Source organism: Hyla sarda, chromosome 2, assembly GCF_029499605.1.
Source record: "Hyla sarda isolate aHylSar1 chromosome 2, aHylSar1.hap1, whole genome shotgun sequence".
Lineage (NCBI taxonomy): Eukaryota > Metazoa > Chordata > Amphibia > Anura > Hylidae > Hyla > Hyla sarda.
In genome coordinates this window covers 80,414,118-80,436,260 of record NC_079190.1, presented here as the reverse complement: position 1 = coordinate 80,436,260, position 22,143 = coordinate 80,414,118, and the positions used below count along the sequence as shown (strand labels likewise).

Sequence of the window (22,143 nt, the reverse complement as noted above, 5' to 3'; positions counted from 1 at the left end):
CTATGGAGGAGCAGAGTGAGGTGTATATAACACTATGGAGGAGCAGTGTGAGGTGTATATAACACTATGGAGGAGCAGTGTGAGGTATATAACACTATGGAGGAGCCGCGCGGTGTATATAACACTATGGAGGAGCCGCGCGGTGTATATAACACTATGGAGGAGCAGTGTGAGGTGTATATAACACTATGGAGGAGCAGTGTGAGGTGTATATAACACTATGGAGGAGCAGTGTGAGGTGTATATAACACTATGGAGGAGCAGTGTGAGGTATATAACACTATGGAGGAGCAGAGTGAGGTGTATATAACACTATGGAGGAGCAGTGTGAGGTGTATATAACACTATGGAGGAGCAGTGTGAGGTTTATATAACACTATGGAGGAGCAGTGTGAGGTGTATATAACACTATGGAGGAGGAGAGTGAGGTGTATATAACACTATGGAGGAGGAGAGTGAGGTGTATATAACACTATGGAGGAGCAGTGTGAGGTGTTTATAACACTATGGAGGAGGAGAGTGAGGTGTATATAACACTATGGAGGAGCAGTGTGAGGTATATAACACTATGGAGGAGCAGTGTGAGGTGTATATAACACTATGGAGGAGCAGTGTGAGGTATATAACACTATGGAGGAGCAGTGTGAGGTGTATATAACACTATGGAGGAGCAGAGTGAGGTGTATATAACACTATGGAGGAGCAGTGTGAGGTGTATATAACACTATGGAGGAGCAGTGTGAGGTGTATATAACACTATGGAGGAGCAGTGTGAGGTATATATAACACTATGGAGGAGCCGCGCGGTGTATATAACACTATGGAGGAGCAGTGTGAGGTGTATATAACACTATGGAGGAGCCGCGCGGTGTATATAACACTATGGAGGAGCCGCGCGGTGTATATAACACTATGGAGGAGCAGTGTGAGGTGTATATAACACTATGGAGGAGCAGTGTGAGGTATATAACACTATGGAGGAGCAGTGCGAGGTGTATATAACACTATGGAGGAGCAGTGTGAGGTGTATATAACACTATGGAGGAGGAGAGTGAGGTATATAACACTATGGAGGAGCAGTGTGAGGTGTATATAACACTATGGAGGAGCAGTGCGAGGTGTATATAACACTATGGAGGAGCAGTGTGAGGTATATAACACTATGGAGGAGCCGCGCGGTGTATATAACACTATGGAGGAGCAGTGTGAGGTGTATATAACACTATGGAGGAGCAGTGTGAGGTGTATATAACACTATGGAGGAGCAGTGTGAGGTGTATATAACACTATGGAGGAGCAGTGTGAGGTGTATATAACACTATGGAGGAGCAGTGTGAGGTATATAACACTATGGAGGAGCAGTGCGAGGTGTATATAACACTATGGAGGAGCAGTGCGAGGTGTATATAACACTATGGAGGAGCAGTGTGAGGTATATAACACTATGGAGGAGCCGCGCGGTGTATATAACACTATGGAGGAGCAGTGTGAGGTGTATATAACACTATGGAGGAGCCGCGCGGTGTATATAACACTATGGAGGAGCAGTGTGAGGTGTATATAACACTATGGAGGAGCAGTGTGAGGTGTATATAACACTATGGAGGAGCAGTGTGAGGTGTATATAACACTATGGAGGAGCAGTGTGAGGTGTATATAACACTATGGAGGAGCAGTGTGAGGTGTATATAACACTATGGAGGAGCAGTGTGAGGTGTATATAAAACACTATGGAGGAGCAGTGCGAGGTGTATATAAAACACTATGGAGGAGCAGTGTGAGGTGTATATAACACTATGGAGGAGCAGTGTGAGGTATATAACACTATGGAGGAGCAGTGTGAGGTGTATATAACACTATGGAGGAGCAGTGCGAGGTGTATATAACACTATGGAGGAGGATAGTGAGGTGTATATAACACTATGGAGGAGCAGAGTGAGGTGTATATAACACTATGGAGGAGCAGTGTGAGGTGTATATAACACTATGGAGGAGCAGAGTGAGGTGTATATAACACTATGGAGGAGCAGTGTGAGGTATATAACACTATGGAGGAGCAGAGTGAGGTGTATATAACACTATGGAGGAGCAGTGTGAGGTATATAACACTATGGAGGAGCCGCGCGGTGTATATAACACTATGGAGGAGCCGCGCGGTGTATATAACACTATGGAGGAGCAGTGTGAGGTGTATATAACACTATGGAGGAGCAGAGTGAGGTGTATATAACACTATGGAGGAGCAGTGTGAGGTATATAACACTATGGAGGAGCAGAGTGAGGTGTATATAACACTATGGAGGAGCAGTGTGAGGTATATAACACTATGGAGGAGCCGCGCGGTGTATATAACACTATGGAGGAGCCGCGCGGTGTATATAACACTATGGAGGAGCAGTGTGAGGTGTATATAACACTATGGAGGAGCAGTGTGAGGTGTATATAACACTATGGAGGAGCAGAGTGAGGTGTATATAACACTATGGAGGAGCAGTGTGAGGTGTATATAACACTATGGAGGAGCAGTGTGAGGTGTATATAACACTATGGAGGAGCAGGGTGAGGTGTATATAACACTATGGAGGAGCAGTGTGAGGTATATAACACTATGGAGGAGCAGTGTGAGGTGTATATAACACTATGGAGGAGCAGAGTGAGGTGTATATAACACTATGGAGGAGCAGTGTGAGGTGTATATAACACTATGGAGGAGCAGTGTGAGGTATATAACACTATGGAGGGAGGAGAGCGCGGTGTATATAACACTATGGAGGAGCCGCGCGGTGTATATAACACTATGGAGGAGCAGTGTGAGGTGTATATAACACTATGGAGGAGCAGTGTGAGGTGTATATAACACTATGGAGGAGCAGTGTGAGGTGTATATAACACTATGGAGGAGCAGTGTGAGTGTATATAACACTATGGAGGAGCAGTGTGAGGTGTATATAACACTATGGAGGAGCAGTGTGAGGTGTATATAACACTATGGAGGAGCAGTGTGAGGTGTATATAACACTATGGAGGAGCAGTGTGAGGTGTATATAACACTATGGAGGAGGAGAGTGAGGTGTATATAAACTATGGAGGAGGAGAGTGAGGTGTATATAACACTATGGAGGAGCAGTGTGAGGTGTATATAACACTATGGAGGAGGAGAGTGAGGTGTATATAACACTATGGAGGAGCAGTGTGAGGTATATAACACTATGGAGGAGCAGTGTGAGGGTGTATATAACACTATGGAGGAGCAGTGTGAGGTTATATAACACTATGGAGGAGCAGTGTGAGGTGTATATAACACTATGGAGGAGCAGAGTGAGGTGTATATAACACTATGGAGGAGCAGTGTGAGGTGTATATAACACTATGGAGGAGCAGTTGTGAGGTGTATATAACAACTATGGAGGAGCAGTGTGAGGTATATATAACACTATGGAGGAGCCGCGCGGTGTATATAACACTATGGAGGAGCAGTGTGAGGTGTATATAACACTATGGAGGAGCAGCGCGGTGTATATAACACTAATGGAGGAGCCGCGCGGTGTATATAACACTATGGAGGAGCAGTGTGAGGTGTATATAACACTATGGAGGAGCAGTGTGAGGTATATAACACTATGGAGGAGCAGTGCGAGGTGTATATAACACTATGGAGGAGCAGTGTGAGGTGTATATAACACTATGGAGGAGCGAGAGTGAGGTATATAACACTATGGAGGAGCAGTGTGAGGTGTATATAACACTATGGAGGAGCAGTGCGAGGTGTATATAACACTATGGAGGAGCAGTGTGAGGTATATAACACTATGGAGGAGCCGCGCGGTGTATATAACACTATGGAGGAGCAGTGTGAGGTGTATATACACTATGGAGGAGCAGTGTGAGGTGTATATAACACTATGGAGAGCAGTTGTGGAGGTGTATATAACACTATGGAGGAGCAGTGTGAGGTGTATATAACACTATGGAGGAGCAGTGTGAGGTGTATATAACACTATGGAGGAGCAGTGTGAGGTATATAACACTATGGAGGAGCAGTGCGAGGTGTATATAACACTATGGAGGAGCAGTGCGAGGTGTATATAACACTATGGAGGAGCAGTGTGAGGTATATAACACTATGGAGGAGCAGCGCGGTGTATATAACACTATGGAGGAGCAGTGTGAGGTGTATATAACACTATGGAGGAGCCGCGCGAGGTGTATATAACACTATGGAGGAGCAGTGTGAGGTGGATATATACACTATGGAGGAGCAGAGTGAGGTGTATATAACACTATGGAGGAGCAGTGTGAGGTGTATATAACACTATGGAGGAGCAGTGTGAGGTGTATATAACACTATGGAGGAGCAGTGTGAGGTGTATATAACACTATGGAGGAGCAGTGTTGAGGTGTATATAACACTATGGAGGAGCAGTGTGAGGTGTATATAACACTATGGAGGAGCAGAGTGAGGTGTATATAACACTATGGAGGAGCAGTGTGAGGTGTATATAACACTATGGAGGAGCAGTGTGAGGTATATAACACTATGGAGGAGCAGTGTGAGGTGTATATAACACTATGGAGGAGCAGTGTGAGGTGTATATAACACTATGGAGGAGGATAGTGAGGTGTATATAACACTATGGAGGAGCAGAGTGAGGTGTATATAACACTATGGAGGAGCAGTGTGAGGTGTATATAACACATGAGGAGGAGCAGAGTGAGGTGTATATAACACTATGGAGGAGCAGTGTGAGGGTATATAACACTATGGAGGAGCAGAGTGAGGTGTATATAACACTATGGAGGAGCAGTGTGAGGTATATAACACTATGGAGGAGCCGCGCGGTGTATATAACACTATGGAGGAGCCGCTGCGGTGTATATAACACTATGGAGGAGCAGTGTGAGGTGTATATAACACTATGGAGGAGCAGAGTGAGGTGTATATAACACTATGGAGGAGCAGTGTGAGGTATATAACACTATGGAGGAGCAGAGTGAGGTGTATATAACACTATGGAGGAGCAGTGTGAGGTATATAAACACTATGGAGGAGCCGCGCGGTGTATATAACACTATGGAGGAGCCGCGGTGTATATAACACTATGGAGGAGCAGTGTGAGGTGTATATAACACTATGGAGGAGCAGTGTGAGGTGTATATAACACTATGGAGGAGCAGAGTGAGGTGTATATAACACTATGGAGGAGCAGTGTGAGGTGTATATAACACTATGGAGGAGCAGTGTGAGGTGTATATAACACTATGGAGGAGCAGGGTGAGGTGTATATAACACTATGGAGGAGCAGTGTGAGTATATAACACTATGGAGGAGCAGTGTGAGGTGTATATAACACTATGGAGGAGCAGAGTGAGGTGTATATAACACTATGGAGGAGCAGTGTGAGGTGTATATAACACTATGGAGGAGCAGTGTGAGGTATATAACACTATGGAGGAGCCGCGCGGTGTATATAACACTATGGAGGAGCCGCGCGGTGTATATAACACTATGGAGGAGCAGTGTGAGGTGTATATAACACTATGGAGGAGCAGTGTGAGGTGTATATAACACTATGGAGGAGCAGTGTGAGGTGTATATAACACTATGGAGGAGCAGTGTGAGGTATATAACACTATGGAGGAGCAGAGTGAGGTGTATATAACACTATGGAGGAGCAGTGTGAGGTTTATATAACACTATGGAGGAGCAGTGTGAGGTGTATATAACACTATGGAGGAGGAGAGTGAGGTGTATATAACACTATGGAGGAGGAGAGTGAGGTGTATATAACACTATGGAGGAGCAGTGTGAGGTGTATATAACACTATGAGGAGGAGAGTGAGGTGTATATAACACTATGGAGGAGCAGTGGTGAGGTGTATATAACACTATGGAGGAGCAGTGTGAGGGTATATAACACTATGGAGGAGCAGTGCGAGGTGTATATAACACTATGGAAGGAGCAGTGTGAGGTGTATATAACACTATGGAGGAGGAGAGTGAGGTATATAACACTATGGAGGAGCAGTGTGAGGTGTATATAACACTATGGAGGAGCAGTGCGAGGTGTATATAACACTATGGAGGAGCAGTGTGAGGTATATAACACTATGGAGGAGCCGCGCCGGTGTATATAACACTATGGAGGAGCAGTGTGAGGTGTATATAACACTATGGAGGAGCAGTGTGAGGTGTATATAACACTATGGAGGAGCAGTGTGAGGTGTATATAACACTATGGAGGAGCAGTGTGAGTGTATATAACACTATGGAGGAGCAGTGTGAGGGTATATAACACTACTGGAGGAGCAGTGCGAGGTGTATATAACACTATGGAGGAGCAAGGTGCGAGGTGTATATAACACTATGGAGGAGCAGTGTGAGGTATATAACACTATGAGGAGCCGCGGGTGTATATAACACTATGGAGGAGCAGTGTGAGGGTATATAACACTATGGAGGAGCCCGCGCGGTGTATATGAAACACTATGGAGGAGCAGTGTGAGGTGTATATCAACACTATGGAGGAGCAGTGTGAGGTGTATATAACACTATGGAGGAGCAGTGTGAGGTGTATATAACACTATGGAGGAGCAGTGTGAGGTGTATATAACACTATGGAGGAGCAGTGTGAGGTGTATATAACACTATGGAGGGAGCAGTGTGAGGTGTATATAACACTATGGAGGAGCAGTGTGAGGTGTATATAACACTATGGAGGAGCCGCGCGGTGTATATAACACTATGGAGGAGCAGTGTGAGGTGTATATAATACTATGGAGGAGCAGTGTGAGGTGTATATAACAATATGGAGGAGCAGAGTGAGGTGTAATATGAACACTATGGAGGAGCAGTGTGAGGTGTATATAACACTATGGAGGAAGCAGTGTGAGGTATATAACACTATGGAGGAGCCGCGCGGGTGTATATAACACTATGGAGGAGCCGCGCGGTGTATATAACACTATGGAGGAGCAGTGTGAGGTGTATATAACACTATGGAGGAGCAGTGTGAGGTGTATATAACACTATGGAGGAGCAGTGTGAGGTGTATATAACACTATGGAGGAGCAGTGTGAGGTATATAACACTATGGAGGAGCAGAGTGAGGTGTATATAACACTATGGAGGAGCAGTGTGAGGTGTATATAACACTATGGAGGAGCAGTGTGAGGTTTATATAACACTATGGAGGAGCAGTGTGAGGTGTATATAACACTATGGAGGAGGAGAGTGAGGTGTATATAACACTATGGAGGAGCAGTGTGAGGTGTATATAACACTATGGAGGAGGAGAGTGAGGTGTATATAACACTATGGAGGAGCAGTGTGAGGTATATAACACTATGGAGGAGCAGTGTGAGGTGTATATAACACTATGGAGGAGCAGTGTGAGGTATATAACACTATGGAGGAGCAGTGTGAGGTGTATATAACACTATGGAGGAGCAGTGTGAGGTGTATATAACACTATGGAGGAGCAGTGTGAGGTGTATATAACACTATGGAGGAGCAGTGTGAGGTATATATAACACTATGGAGGAGCCGCGCGGTGTATATAACACTATGGAGGAGCAGTGTGAGGTGTATATAACACTATGGAGGAGCCGCGCGGTGTATATAACACTATGGAGGAGCCGCGCGGTGTATATAACACTATGGAGGAGCAGTGTGAGGTGTATATAACACTATGGAGGAGCAGTGTGAGGTATATAACACTATGGAGGAGCAGTGCGAGGTGTATATAACACTATGGAGGAGCAGTGTGAGGTGTATATAACACTATGGAGGAGCAGTGTGAGGTGTATATAACACTATGGAGGAGCAGTGTGAGGTGTATATAACACTATGGAGGAGCAGTGTGAGGTGTATATAACACTATGGAGGAGCAGTGTGAGGTATATAACACTATGGAGGAGCAGTGTGAGGTGTATATAACACTATGGAGGAGCAGTGCGAGGTGTATATAACACTATGGAGGAGCAGTGTGAGGTATATAACACTATGGAGGAGCCGCGCGGTGTATATAACACTATGGAGGAGCAGTGTGAGGTGTATATAACACTATGGAGGAGCAGTGTGAGGTGTATATAACACTATGGAGGAGCAGTGTGAGGTGTATATAACACTATGGAGGAGCAGTGTGAGGTGTATATAACACTATGGAGGAGCAGTGTGAGGTATATAACACTATGGAGGAGCAGTGCGAGGTGTATATAACACTATGGAGGAGCAGTGCGAGGTGTATATAACACTATGGAGGAGCAGTGTGAGGTATATAACACTATGGAGGAGCCGCGCGGTGTATATAACACTATGGAGGAGCAGTGTGAGGTGTATATAACACTATGGAGGAGCCGCGCGGTGTATATAACACTATGGAGGAGCAGTGTGAGGTGTATATAACACTATGGAGGAGCAGTGTGAGGTGTATATAACACTATGGAGGAGCAGTGTGAGGTGTATATAACACTATGGAGGAGCAGTGTGAGGTGTATATAACACTATGGAGGAGCAGTGTGAGGTGTATATAACACTATGGAGGAGCAGTGTGAGGTGTATATAACACTATGGAGGAGCAGTGTGAGGTGTATATAACACTATGGAGGAGCAGTGTGAGGTATATAACACTATGGAGGAGCAGTGTGAGGTGTATATAACACTATGGAGGAGCAGTGTGAGGTGTATATAACACTATGGAGGAGCCGCGCGGTATATAACACTATGGAGGAGCAGTGTGAGGTGTATATAACACTATGGAGGAGCAGTGTGAGGTGTATATAACACTATGGAGGAGCAGTGTGAGGTGTATATAACACTATGGAGGAGCAGTGTGAGGTGTATATAACACTATGGAGGAGCAGTGTGAGGTGTATATAAAACACTATGGAGGAGCAGTGTGAGGTGTATATAAAACACTATGGAGGAGCAGTGTGAGGTGTATATAAACACTATGGAGGAGCAGTGTGAGGTGTATATAACACTATGGAGGAGCAGTGTGAGGTATATAACACTATGGAGGAGCAGAGTTGAGGTGTATATAACACTATGGAGGAGCAGTGTGAGGTGTATATAACACTATGGAGGAGCAGTGTGAGGTGTATATAACACTATGGAGGAGCAGTGTGAGGTGTATATAACACTATGGAGGAGGAGAGTGAGGTGTATATAACACTATGGAGGAGGAGAGTGAGGTGTATATAACACTATGGAGGAGCAGTGTGAGGTGTATATAACACTATGGAGGAGGAGAGTGAGGTGTATATAACACTATGGAGGAGCAGTGTGAGGTGTATATAACACTATGGAGGAGCAGTGTGAGGTATATAACACTATGGAGGAGCAGAGTGAGGTGTATATAACACTATGGAGGAGCAGTGTGAGGTATATAACACTATGGAGGAAGCCGCGCGGTGTATATAACACTATGGAGGAGCCGCGCGGTGTATATAACACTATGGAGGAAGCAGTTGTGAGGTGTATATAACACTATGGAGGAGCAGAGTGAGGTGTATATAACACTATGGAGGAGCAGTGTGAGTGTATATAACACTATGGAGGAGCAGTGTGAGGTGTATATAACACTATGGAGGAGCAGGGTGAGTATGGAGGAGCAGGGTGAGGTGTATATAACACTATGGAGGAGCAGTGTGAGGTATATAACACTATGGAGGAGCAGTGTGAGGTGTATATAACACTATGGAGGAGCAGAGTGAGGTGTATATAACACTATGGAGGAGCAGTGTGAGGTGTATATAACACTATGGAGGAGGAGAGAGGTGTATATACCTATGGAGGAGCAGTGTGAGGTGTATATAACACTATGGAGGAGCAGTGTGAGGTGTATATAACACTATGGAGGAGCAGAGTGAGGTGTATATAACACTATGGAGGAGCAGTGTGAGGTGTTATAACACTATGGAGGAGCAGTGTGAGGTGTATATAACACTATGGAGGAGCAGTGTGAGGTGTATATAACACTATGGAGGAGCAGAGTGAGGTGTATATAACACTATGGAGGAGCAGTGTGAGGTGTATATAACACTATGGAGGAGCAGTGTGAGGTGTATATAACACTATGGAGGAGCAGTGTGAGTGTATATAACACTATGGAGGAGGAGAGTGAGGTGTATATAACACTATGGAGGAGAGAGTGAGTGTATATAACACTATGAGAGCAGTGTGAGTGTATATAACACTATGGAGGAGCAGTGTGAGGTGTATATAACACTATGGAGGAGCAGTGTGAGGGTATATAACACTATGGAGGAGCAGTGTGAGGTGTATATAACACTATGGAGGAGCAGTGTGAGGTGTATATAATACTATGAGGAGCAGTGTGAGGTGTATATAACACTATGGAGGAGCAGTGTGAGGTATATAACACTATGGAGGAGCAGTGTGAGGTGTATATAACACTATGGAGGAGCAGAGTGAGGTGTATATAACACTATGGAGGAGCAGTGTGAGGGTATATAACACTATGGAGGAGCAGAGTGAGGTGTATATACACTATGGAGGAGCAGTGTGAGGTATATAACACTATGGAGGAGCAGTGTGAGGTGTATATAACACTATGGAGGAGCAGTGTGAGGTGTATATAACACTATGGAGGAGCAGTGCGAGGTGTATATAACACTATGGAGGAGCAGTGTGAGGTATATAACACTATGGAGGAGCCGCGCGGTGTATATAACACTATGGAGGAGCCGCGCGGTGTATATAACACTATGGAGGAGCAGTGTGAGGTGTATATAACACTATGGAGGAGCAGAGTGAGGTGTATATAACACTATGGAGGAGCAGTGTGAGGTATATAACACTATGGAGGAGCAGAGTGAGGTGTATATAACACTATGGAGGAGCAGTGTGAGGTATATAACACTATGGAGGAGCCGCGCGGTGTATATAACACTATGGAGGAGCCGCGCGGTGTATATAACACTATGGAGGAGCAGTGTGAGGTGTATATAACACTATGGAGGAGCAGTGTGAGGTGTATATAACACTATGGAGGAGCAGAGTGAGGTGTATATAACACTATGGAGGAGCAGTGTGAGGTGTATATAACACTATGGAGGAGCAGTGTGAGGTGTATATAACACTATGGAGGAGCAGGGTGAGGTGTATATAACACTATGGAGGAGCAGTGTGAGGTATATAACACTATGGAGGAGCAGTGTGAGGTGTATATAACACTATGGAGGAGCAGAGTGAGGTGTATATAACACTATGGAGGAGCAGTGTGAGGTGTATATAACACTATGGAGGAGCAGTGTGAGGTATATAACACTATGGAGGAGCCGCGCGGTGTATATAACACTATGGAGGAGCCGCGCGGTGTATATAACACTATGGAGGAGCAGTGTGAGGTGTATATAACACTATGGAGGAGCAGTGTGAGGTGTATATAACACTATGGAGGAGCAGTGTGAGGTGTATATAACACTATGGAGGAGCAGTGTGAGGTATATAACACTATGGAGGAGCAGAGTGAGGTGTATATAACACTATGGAGGAGCAGTGTGAGTGTATATAACACTATGGAGGAGCAGTGTGAGGTGTATATAACACTATGGAGGAGCAGTGTGAGGTGTATATAACACTATGGAGGAGGAGAGTGAGGTGTATATAACACTATGGAGGAGGAGAGTGAGGTGTATATAACACTATGGAGGAGCAGTGTGAGGTGTATATAACACTATGGAGGAGGAGAGTGAGGTGTATATAACACTATGGAGGAGCAGTGTGAGGTATATAACACTATGGAGGAGCAGTGTGAGGTGTATATAACACTATGGAGGAGCAGTGTGAGGTATATAACACTATGGAGGAGCAGTGTGAGGTGTATATAACACTATGGAGGAGCAGTGTGAGGTGTATATAACACTATGGAGGAGCAGAGTGAGGTGTATATAACACTATGGAGGAGCAGTGTGAGGTGTATATAACACTATGGAGGAGCAGTGTGAGGTGTATATAACACTATGGAGGAGCAGTGTGAGGTATATATAACACTATGGAGGAGCCGCGCGGTGTATATAACACTATGGAGGAGCAGTGTGAGGTGTATATAACACTATGGAGGAGCCGCGCGGTGTATATAACACTATGGAGGAGCCGCGCGGTGTATATAACACTATGGAGGAGCAGTGTGAGGTGTATATAACACTATGGAGGAGCAGTGTGAGGTATATAACACTATGGAGGAGCAGTGCGAGGTGTATATAACACTATGGAGGAGCAGTGTGAGGTGTATATAACACTATGGAGGAGGAGAGTGAGGTATATAACACTATGGAGGAGCAGTGTGAGGTGTATATAACACTATGGAGGAGCAGTGCGAGGTGTATATAACACTATGGAGGAGCAGTGTGAGGTATATAACACTATGGAGGAGCCGCGCGGTGTATATAACACTATGGAGGAGCAGTGTGAGGTGTATATAACACTATGGAGGAGCAGTGTGAGGTGTATATAACACTATGGAGGAGCAGTGTGAGGTGTATATAACACTATGGAGGAGCAGTGTGAGGTGTATATAACACTATGGAGGAGCAGTGTGAGGTGTATATAACACTATGGAGGAGCAGTGTGAGGTATATAACACTATGGAGGAGCAGTGCGAGGTGTATATAACACTATGGAGGAGCAGTGCGAGGTGTATATAACACTATGGAGGAGCAGTGTGAGGTATATAACACTATGGAGGAGCCGCGCGGTGTATATAACACTATGGAGGAGCAGTGTGAGGTGTATATAACACTATGGAGGAGCCGCGCGGTGTATATAACACTATGGAGGAGCAGTGTGAGGTGTATATAACACTATGGAGGAGCAGTGTGAGGTGTATATAACACTATGGAGGAGCAGTGTGAGGTGTATATAACACTATGGAGGAGCAGTGTGAGGTGTATATAACACTATGGAGGAGCAGTGTGAGGTGTATATAACACTATGGAGGAGCAGTGTGAGGTGTATATAACACTATGGAGGAGCAGTGTGAGGTGTATATAAAACACTATGGAGGAGCAGTGCGAGGTGTATATAAAACACTATGGAGGAGCAGTGTGAGGTGTATATAACACTATGGAGGAGCAGTGTGAGGTATATAACACTATGGAGGAGCAGTGTGAGGTGTATATAACACTATGGAGGAGCAGTGTGAGGTGTATATAACACTATGGAGGAGGATAGTGAGGTGTATATAACACTATGGAGGAGCAGAGTGAGGTGTATATAACACTATGGAGGAGCAGTGTGAGGTGTATATAACACTATGGAGGAGCAGAGTGAGGTGTATATAACACTATGGAGGAGCAGTGTGAGGTATATAACACTATGGAGGAGCAGAGTGAGGTGTATATAACACTATGGAGGAGCAGTGTGAGGGTATATAACACTATGGAGGAGCCGCGCGGTGTATATAACACTATGGAGGAGCCGCGCGGTGTATATAACACTATGGAGGAGCAGTGTGAGGTGTATATAACACTATGGAGGAGCAGAGTGAGGTGTATATAACACTATGGAGGAGCAGTGTGAGGTATATAACACTATGGAGGAGCAGAGTGAGGTGTATATAACACTATGGAGGAGCAGTGTGAGGTATATAACACTATGGAGGAGCCGCGCGGTGTATATAACACTATGGAGGAGCCGTGCGGTGTATATAACACTATGGAGGAGCAGTGTGAGGTGTATATAACACTATGGAGGAGCAGTGTGAGGTGTATATAACACTATGGAGGAGCAGAGTGAGGTGTATATAACACTATGGAGGAGCAGTGTGAGGTGTATATAACACTATGGAGGAGCAGTGTGAGGTGTATATAACACTATGGAGGAGCAGGGTGAGGTGTATATAACACTATGGAGGAGCAGTGTGAGGTATATAACACTATGGAGGAGCAGTGTGAGGTGTATATAACACTATGGAGGAGCAGAGTGAGGTGTATATAACACTATGGAGGAGCAGTGTGAGGTGTATATAACACTATGGAGGAGCAGTGTGAGGTATATAACACTATGGAGGAGCCGCGCGGTGTATATAACACTATGGAGGAGCCGCGCGGTGTATATAACACTATGGAGGAGCAGTGTGAGGTGTATATAACACTATGGAGGAGCAGTGTGAGGTGTATATAACACTATGGAGGAGCAGTGTGAGGTGTATATAACACTATGGAGGAGCAGTGTGAGGTATATAACACTATGGAGGAGCAGAGTGAGGTGTATATAACACTATGGAGGAGCAGTGTGAGGTGTATATAACACTATGGAGGAGCAGTGTGAGGTTTATATAACACTATGGAGGAGCAGTGTGAGGTGTATATAACACTATGGAGGAGGAGAGTGAGGTGTATATAACACTATGGAGGAGGAGAGTGAGGTGTATATAACACTATGGAGGAGCAGTGTGAGGTGTATATAACACTATGGAGGAGGAGAGTGAGGTGTATATAACACTATGGAGGAGCAGTGTGAGGTATATAACACTATGGAGGAGCAGTGTGAGGTGTATATAACACTATGGAGGAGCAGTGTGAGGTATATAACACTATGGAGGAGCAGTGTGAGGTGTATATAACACTATGGAGGAGCAGAGTGAGGTGTATATAACACTATGGAGGAGCAGTGTGAGGTGTATATAACACTATGGAGGAGCAGTGTGAGGTGTATATAACACTATGGAGGAGCAGTGTGAGGTATATATAACACTATGGAGGAGCCGCGCGGTGTATATAACACTATGGAGGAGCAGTGTGAGGTGTATATAACACTATGGAGGAGCCGCGCGGTGTATATAACACTATGGAGGAGCCGCGCGGTGTATATAACACTATGGAGGAGCAGTGTGAGGTGTATATAACACTATGGAGGAGCAGTGTGAGGTATATAACACTATGGAGGAGCAGTGCGAGGTGTATATAACACTATGGAGGAGCAGTGTGAGGTGTATATAACACTATGGAGGAGGAGAGTGAGGTATATAACACTATGGAGGAGCAGTGTGAGGTGTATATAACACTATGGAGGAGCAGTGCGAGGTGTATATAACACTATGGAGGAGCAGTGTGAGGTATATAACACTATGGAGGAGCCGCGCGGTGTATATAACACTATGGAGGAGCAGTGTGAGGTGTATATAACACTATGGAGGAGCAGTGTGAGGTGTATATAACACTATGGAGGAGCAGTGTGAGGTGTATATAACACTATGGAGGAGCAGTGTGAGGTGTATATAACACTATGGAGGAGCAGTGTGAGGTATATAACACTATGGAGGAGCAGTGCGAGGTGTATATAACACTATGGAGGAGCAGTGCGAGGTGTATATAACACTATGGAGGAGCAGTGTGAGGTATATAACACTATGGAGGAGCCGCGCGGTGTATATAACACTATGGAGGAGCAGTGTGAGGTGTATATAACACTATGGAGGAGCCGCGCGGTGTATATAACACTATGGAGGAGCAGTGTGAGGTGTATATAACACTATGGAGGAGCAGTGTGAGGTGTATATAACACTATGGAGGAGCAGTGTGAGGTGTATATAACACTATGGAGGAGCAGTGTGAGGTGTATATAACACTATGGAGGAGCAGTGTGAGGTGTATATAACACTATGGAGGAGCAGTGTGAGGTGTATATAACACTATGGAGGAGCAGTGTGAGGTGTATATAACACTATGGAGGAGCAGTGTGAGGTGTATATAACACTATGGAGGAGCCGCGCGGTGTATATAACACTATGGAGGAGCAGTGTGAGGTGTATATAACACTATGGAGGAGCAGAGTGAGGTGTATATAACACTATGGAGGAGCAGTGTGAGGTGTATATAACACTATGGAGGAGCAGTGTGAGGTATATAACACTATGGAGGAGCCGCGCGGTGTATATAACACTATGGAGGAGCCGCGCGGTGTATATAACACTATGGAGGAGCAGTGTGAGGTGTATATAACACTATGGAGGAGCAGTGTGAGGTATATAACACTATGGAGGAGCAGAGTGAGGTGTATATAACACTATGGAGGAGCAGTGTGAGGTGTATATAACACTATGGAGGAGCAGTGTGAGGTTTATATAACACTATGGAGGAGCAGTGTGAGGTGTATATAACACTATGGAGGAGGAGAGTGAGGTGTATATAACACTATGGAGGAGGAGAGTGAGGTGTATATAACACTATGGAGGAGCAGTGTGAGGTGTATATAACACTATGGAGGAGGAGAGTGAGGTGTATATAACACTATGGAGGAGCAGTGTGAGGTATATAACACTATGGAGGAGCAGTGTGAGGTGTATATAACACTATGGAGGAGCAGTGTGAGGTATATAACACTATGGAGGAGCAGTGTGAGGTGTATATAACACTATGGAGGAGCAGAGTGAGGTGTATATAACACTATGGAGGAGCAGTGTGAGGTATATAACACTATGGAGGAGCAGTGTGAGGTGTATATAACACTATGGAGGAGCAGTGTGAGGTATATAACACTATGGAGGAGCAGTGTGAGGTGTATATAACACTATGGAGGAGCAGTGTGAGGTGTATATAACACTATGGAGGAGCAGTGTGAGGTGTATATAACACTATGGAGGAGCAGTGTGAGGTATATATAACACTATGGAGGAGCCGCGCGGTGTATATAACACTATGGAGGAGCAGTGTGAGGTGTATATAACACTATGGAGGAGCCGCGCGGTGTATATAACACTATGGAGGAGCCGCGCGGTGTATATAACACTATGGAGGAGCAGTGTGAGGTGTATATAACACTATGGAGGAGCAGTGTGAGGTATATAACACTATGGAGGAGCAGTGCGAGGTGTATATAACACTATGGAGGAGCAGTGTGAGGTGTATATAACACTATGGAGGAGGAGAGTGAGGTATATAACACTATGGAGGAGCAGTGTGAGGTGTATATAACACTATGGAGGAGCAGTGTGAGGTGTATATAACACTATGGAGGAGCAGTGTGAGGTGTATATAACACTATGGAGGAGCAGTGTGAGGTATATAACACTATGGAGGAGCAGTGCGAGGTGTATATAACACTATGGAGGAGCAGTGCGAGGTGTATATAACACTATGGAGGAGCAGTGTGAGGTATATAACACTATGGAGGAGCCGCGCGGTGTATATAACACTATGGAGGAGCAGTGTGAGGTGTATATAACACTATGGAGGAGCCGCGCGGTGTATATAACACTATGGAGGAGCAGTGTGAGGTGTATATAACACTATGGAGGAGCAGTGTGAGGTGTATATAACACTATGGAGGAGCAGTGTGAGGTGTATATAACACTATGGAGGAGCAGTGTGAGGTGTATATAACACTATGGAGGAGCAGTGTGAGGTGTATATAACACTATGGAGGAGCCGCGCGGTGTATATAACACTATGGAGGAGCAGTGTGAGGTGTATATAACACTATGGAGGAGCAGTGTGAGGTGTATATAACACTATGGAGGAGCAGTGTGAGGTGTATATAACACTATGGAGGAGCAGTGTGAGGTGTATATAACACTATGGAGGAGCAGTGTGAGGTGTATATAAAACACTATGGAGGAGCAGTGCGAGGTGTATATAAAACACTATGGAGGAGCAGTGTGAGGTGTATATAACACTATGGAGGAGCAGTGTGAGGTATATAACACTATGGAGGAGCAGTGTGAGGTGTATATAACACTATGGAGGAGCAGTGCGAGGTGTATATAACACTATGGAGGAGCAGTGTGAGGTGTATATAACACTATGGAGGAGCAGTGTGAGGTGTATATAACACTATGGAGGAGGATAGTGAGGTGTATATAACACTATGGAGGAGCAGAGTGAGGTGTATATAACACTATGGAGGAGCAGTGTGAGGTGTATATAACACTATGGAGGAGCAGTGTGAGGTATATAACACTATGGAGGAGCCACGCGGTGTATATAACACTATGGAGGAGCCGCGCGGTGTATATAACACTATGGGGGAGCAGCGTGAGGTGTATCATCATGTGTCCCCCCATAGGACGCCATCTTACAGACAGGGAGCCGTTCAGCCAGCACATGGGAGAACAGTGCCACAGACATTGTGGTATATAAGTGCCATTGACCTACAATACAGGGGGGGGGGCAAGCTTCCTACAGGGTGGTCTTACCTATTGGGGACAAACTGCCTAAGGAGGAGGGGGTCCTACCTACGGAGGCAAACTACATGGAGGGTCCTACATAACAGGGGACAAGATACCTACTGGGATAGTCCTACATACAGGAGGCAAACTACCTACAGCAGAGCGTCTTATCTATTGGGGGGGGGGGGGCTACAGGGAGGGTAAGAGGGGAGATCCTACACCTACCTACATGGAGGGTCCTACATATAGGGGGGGGGGTAAACTACCTACAGGGAGGGTCCTACATACAGGGGGCAAACTACCTACAGCAGCTTTAGGTTTGCAACAGCTGGAGGCACACTGTTTGGAAAACACTGACATGGGGTGGTCTTACCCACAGAAGGCAAACTACCTACAGGATAAGCGGGTTAGTGTACTAGCTTTGCAACATGTAACTGGAATATAAAATCCTCTGGCTCTTGTACTGCACCCGCACTACTGATCCTGTATTAGGAAGCAGCACACACTGAAGAGATTCCCAGCTACTACCACCATAAAGCAGAGCACGGTCTATGGCCGCCCATTGACAGCTGCACAGAGACTCTGAGCGGAAGAATAATCCTGCACTGTGTCAAGCCGGACAGTAAATACCGAGCACACTCGCACCGACCGTGCCCCGTCACCAACCCAAGCACAGCGCCGAGCGCCCGGCTCTCACCGAATCCATTGCGGCCTCTTCATCAGCTACAACGCTCTACAACCGACTTCCGCCCTCGTCTAAGCAAACTTCCGCCCACAGTAAACGTCACATCCTGAACTACGTCTGCGGGCGCGCCCGGCCGCCATCTTTGATGGGGCACCATTATCCATTACCTGAACGCCTAGTAAGTACAAGTACAGCAAAAAAAATAAAAAAAAATAAGTGTTCACAAAACAACTCAACCACTTCCAAGTATTTAAAATGCATTTTTTATTTGTCCTTTAAAAACAAACCAAAAGAAGCAATTAAGCTCTCCTTAACTTGCCTCTTTCACATAAATTATATACATTTCAAAATTATATTCAATACAAAAACATGCCACGTACAAGTTTTTATTTTCTTTTTTTTTCTTTAAAAAAAAAAAGGAATAATTTTATGTTTTTTCTACGAAGGACTTTTTTTTTTTTATATCTGTACAGAATCCTCACCGCACAAATTACAGCTCCCTATGGAATCTTGTCACAAAGAAAAAAAAATCATGAATATATAAAAAAAAAAACAACTTTCAAAACAAAAAAGAAAAAACACAGCAAAATTAATGTGTTTATACAAGCAGGGAAGAAAAAAAATCAAGTATTTCAAGCATGGGTTTGGATTATAGTTTATATATATATATATTTATATTTATATAAAAAAAAATAAAAACTGTATAGGGTTTTTTGTTACCTAAAAGCTACATTACAATATTTCATATCTATAAGAATCTAATAAGCACCAGAGGCCGACAGGGAAGGTCTGCCGGCTTCCAATGACAAGGTCGACGCTCTTTCCAAATTCATTGTTTAAAAAAAAAAATAAAAAATTTTTTTTTTTAAAAGAACGGGTACATTTAATTTCAGGCTTTTCATAGTGTCCAGTGGTTTCTCAATAATACGGTGTCCGACTATGCACAACATTTATTTTATTAAATTTTTTTTAGGTATTTTTCTTCTATTGTTTTATTTACACTTATTTTGTACAATTTTGCAGCTTTTAAACAGTTGTGGAAGCAGCTTTGTGTTAAAAAGCAACAGCACTTATTTTTCTATCATATTCACACTAGCTTTGATTTTAAATGCCCTTGGATGCTGATCGCCATTGAGTCCTTTTTTTTGTCTTTTTTGGTGTTTTTATTTTTTTTACTTTAATTCTGTGCGCTCTGAACATAAATGACCGTAACTGTTGGCAGAGGGGCGGGTGGACCAGGGGGTACAGCCACTGTAGGTTGGTGGGGTAAAAAAAAAGATTGACTCTCTGCTCAGGTGCAGGAAGCCATAAATGTAGATTTCCAAACAAATCCATAGTATGGAAGCCAGAGGATTGTGACCTTACTGCGGAGCTCGGAAATTTTTCTCTACAATATGATTATTGATCACAAAAAGCAATGTAGCATATATGCCGAGATCTAGGACACCATGCCAGTCATAGAAAATGACCCTGTACTTCCCTCACAAGGCTGTAATACATAAATATAATTACATGTACAAATAAATAACACCCCCCCCCCCTTTCACCTAAACCCACCCCATGTACTGTGCTAAAAAATAATAATGAATTACATATTGGAGAAGAACAGCAGCTTCAGAATAACGCAGGTGAGGAAAATGTAAAAGGAAAAAAAACATTTGGGAAAGACACAGCAGTGCGTTTCTAAACGTCAGAGAGCCCATTGCATGAAAAGTTACTAACATCCTACTTTTTTTCTATATTCGGAAGGTCTTTACAGAAATACTGTGTTTACTGAGTTATCGTGAAGTGCACAGATTTTGGAAAGAATACAAACCAAGGTAAAACGTACAGTCACACGCATACAGATGTCATCTGCCATAAAAAGCAGTATACTCTACCCAGTCACAAATCAGGTGTTTCTACTACACTTCATATTCCAGGTACTGGATGGAAAAAGGGTGAGGATTTTCAGGCACAGAATAGGGGAGAAATAAGGGATTGCTTAAGGACAGACCACAAGCAGGCAGTTAGCAGAAAACACGATCCTTAGTGCACTCCTACCCGCTCAGAGCCAAAATTTCATGGCCGAGAAGCAGGTCACAAAGCTTCAGTTGGGGTGGTGTAAAAACCAAAAAATAAAATAAAAAATGTAAAACTCAAATCGTGACCATCTGGGATGGGTGATTTATGTTTCCATTACAGTCCCATCAGAAGAGCTGTGTCCATGTTTATGAGGTGCTATCTATTTTAGATTGCCGTGGGAGTGTCACATATACACATTAGTATCCAACAGGCAGATGAGGTAGGTGCTGGCCAGGTGCCTCTGGGATTGGGTAGCTATGACAGGTATCAGTCGAGGGACTGTCTCTCGCGCTCACCGAAAGCATCTCCTGTGCTCTTTTATTCTGCAGTCCTATGTGCTCTCTTTCGCGCTCGGAGGGTCCTGTAGATTTAGGATTGTCAAACTGCTTTGTTAACTAAGGACTATTTTTTTTTTTTTCTTTTTATGCATTCTCGCTTAGTTTGAGAAGATAGCATAAAATATTTCTTTATTTAGGTAAAAACAAAGAGGAAAAAAAAAAATAAAATCAAAATAAAACTTCCTTCCTAGTTAGAGCATTTGTTTACTTGGAGGAAGAAAGCGGTGCTACACGAAACATATGCCCGGCTCAAGTGTTTAGGGAATGTTCTCTGCAGAAGAGCGTTTCTCTTGCAGTTTCTTCCATCCACTTCAGTAGAAGCCTTCGGACACAGTGACATCACCACACCTTCATGACCATGACGCAGTAAGCTTGGGTGACTGTTGCCAGGAAGGCTTCAGAAGATTACATGGTGTCCTGATGGTAGACACATGATATTCCATGCTCTGCTCCTAGGCTTTCTGTAGAAAGGGCACATTGTGGAGGATGACTGGAGGCAGTAGTTCACCATGTTCAATTCATCCATTTGCGGCAGTTCCATGCCCCACAGTGACATGGAATCTTGTGCTGATCATCTTCAAAGTCAAACTGGTAGTCATAGGTGAGCTAGAAGTAAGCAAGATAGATATGAGAACAGGGTTCACAGTTCTATTCTATGTGCCTCATACTTGAAGGGGCTATCCAGCTTACAAAAAAAACACCAATCAGTTGTGTTCAGCTATTAGTTGGCTTATTTTAGGCAGATACAGTGGTCCCTCAACATACGATGGTAATCCGTTCCAAACGGACCATCGCTTGTTGAAACTAGAGGTGAGCGAACTTACAGTAAATTTGATTCGTCACGAACTTCTCGGCTCGGCAGTTGATGACTTATCCTGCATAAATTAGTTCAGCTTTCAGGTGCTCCGGTGGGCTGGAAAAGGTG

At 44.3% G+C, this 22,143-nt stretch overlaps 2 protein-coding genes across 7 annotated transcripts in view; both read right to left on the bottom strand.

The window, feature by feature from the left end:
• PRKAG1 (protein kinase AMP-activated non-catalytic subunit gamma 1) overlaps window positions 1-18,920 on the bottom strand; it is a 62,840-nt gene extending 43,920 nt beyond the window's left edge. Inside the window, exon 1 of the mRNA XM_056562224.1 lies at window positions 18,829-18,920. Within this exon, the coding sequence (XP_056418199.1) occupies window positions 18,829-18,837 (9 nt within the window). The 5' untranslated portion in view covers window positions 18,838-18,920. The remainder of the gene's footprint in view (window positions 1-18,828) is intronic.
• Window positions 18,921-19,656: 736 nt separating this feature from the next.
• Window positions 19,657-22,143, bottom strand: part of KMT2D (lysine methyltransferase 2D) — a 158,098-nt gene continuing 155,611 nt past the window's right edge. For all 6 annotated transcript variants that reach the window (XM_056562215.1, XM_056562216.1, XM_056562217.1 and 3 more), the window contains one exon: window positions 19,657-21,824. In XM_056562215.1, the coding sequence (XP_056418190.1) occupies window positions 21,732-21,824 (93 nt within the window). In that variant the 3' untranslated portion in view covers window positions 19,657-21,731. The remainder of the gene's footprint in view (window positions 21,825-22,143) is intronic.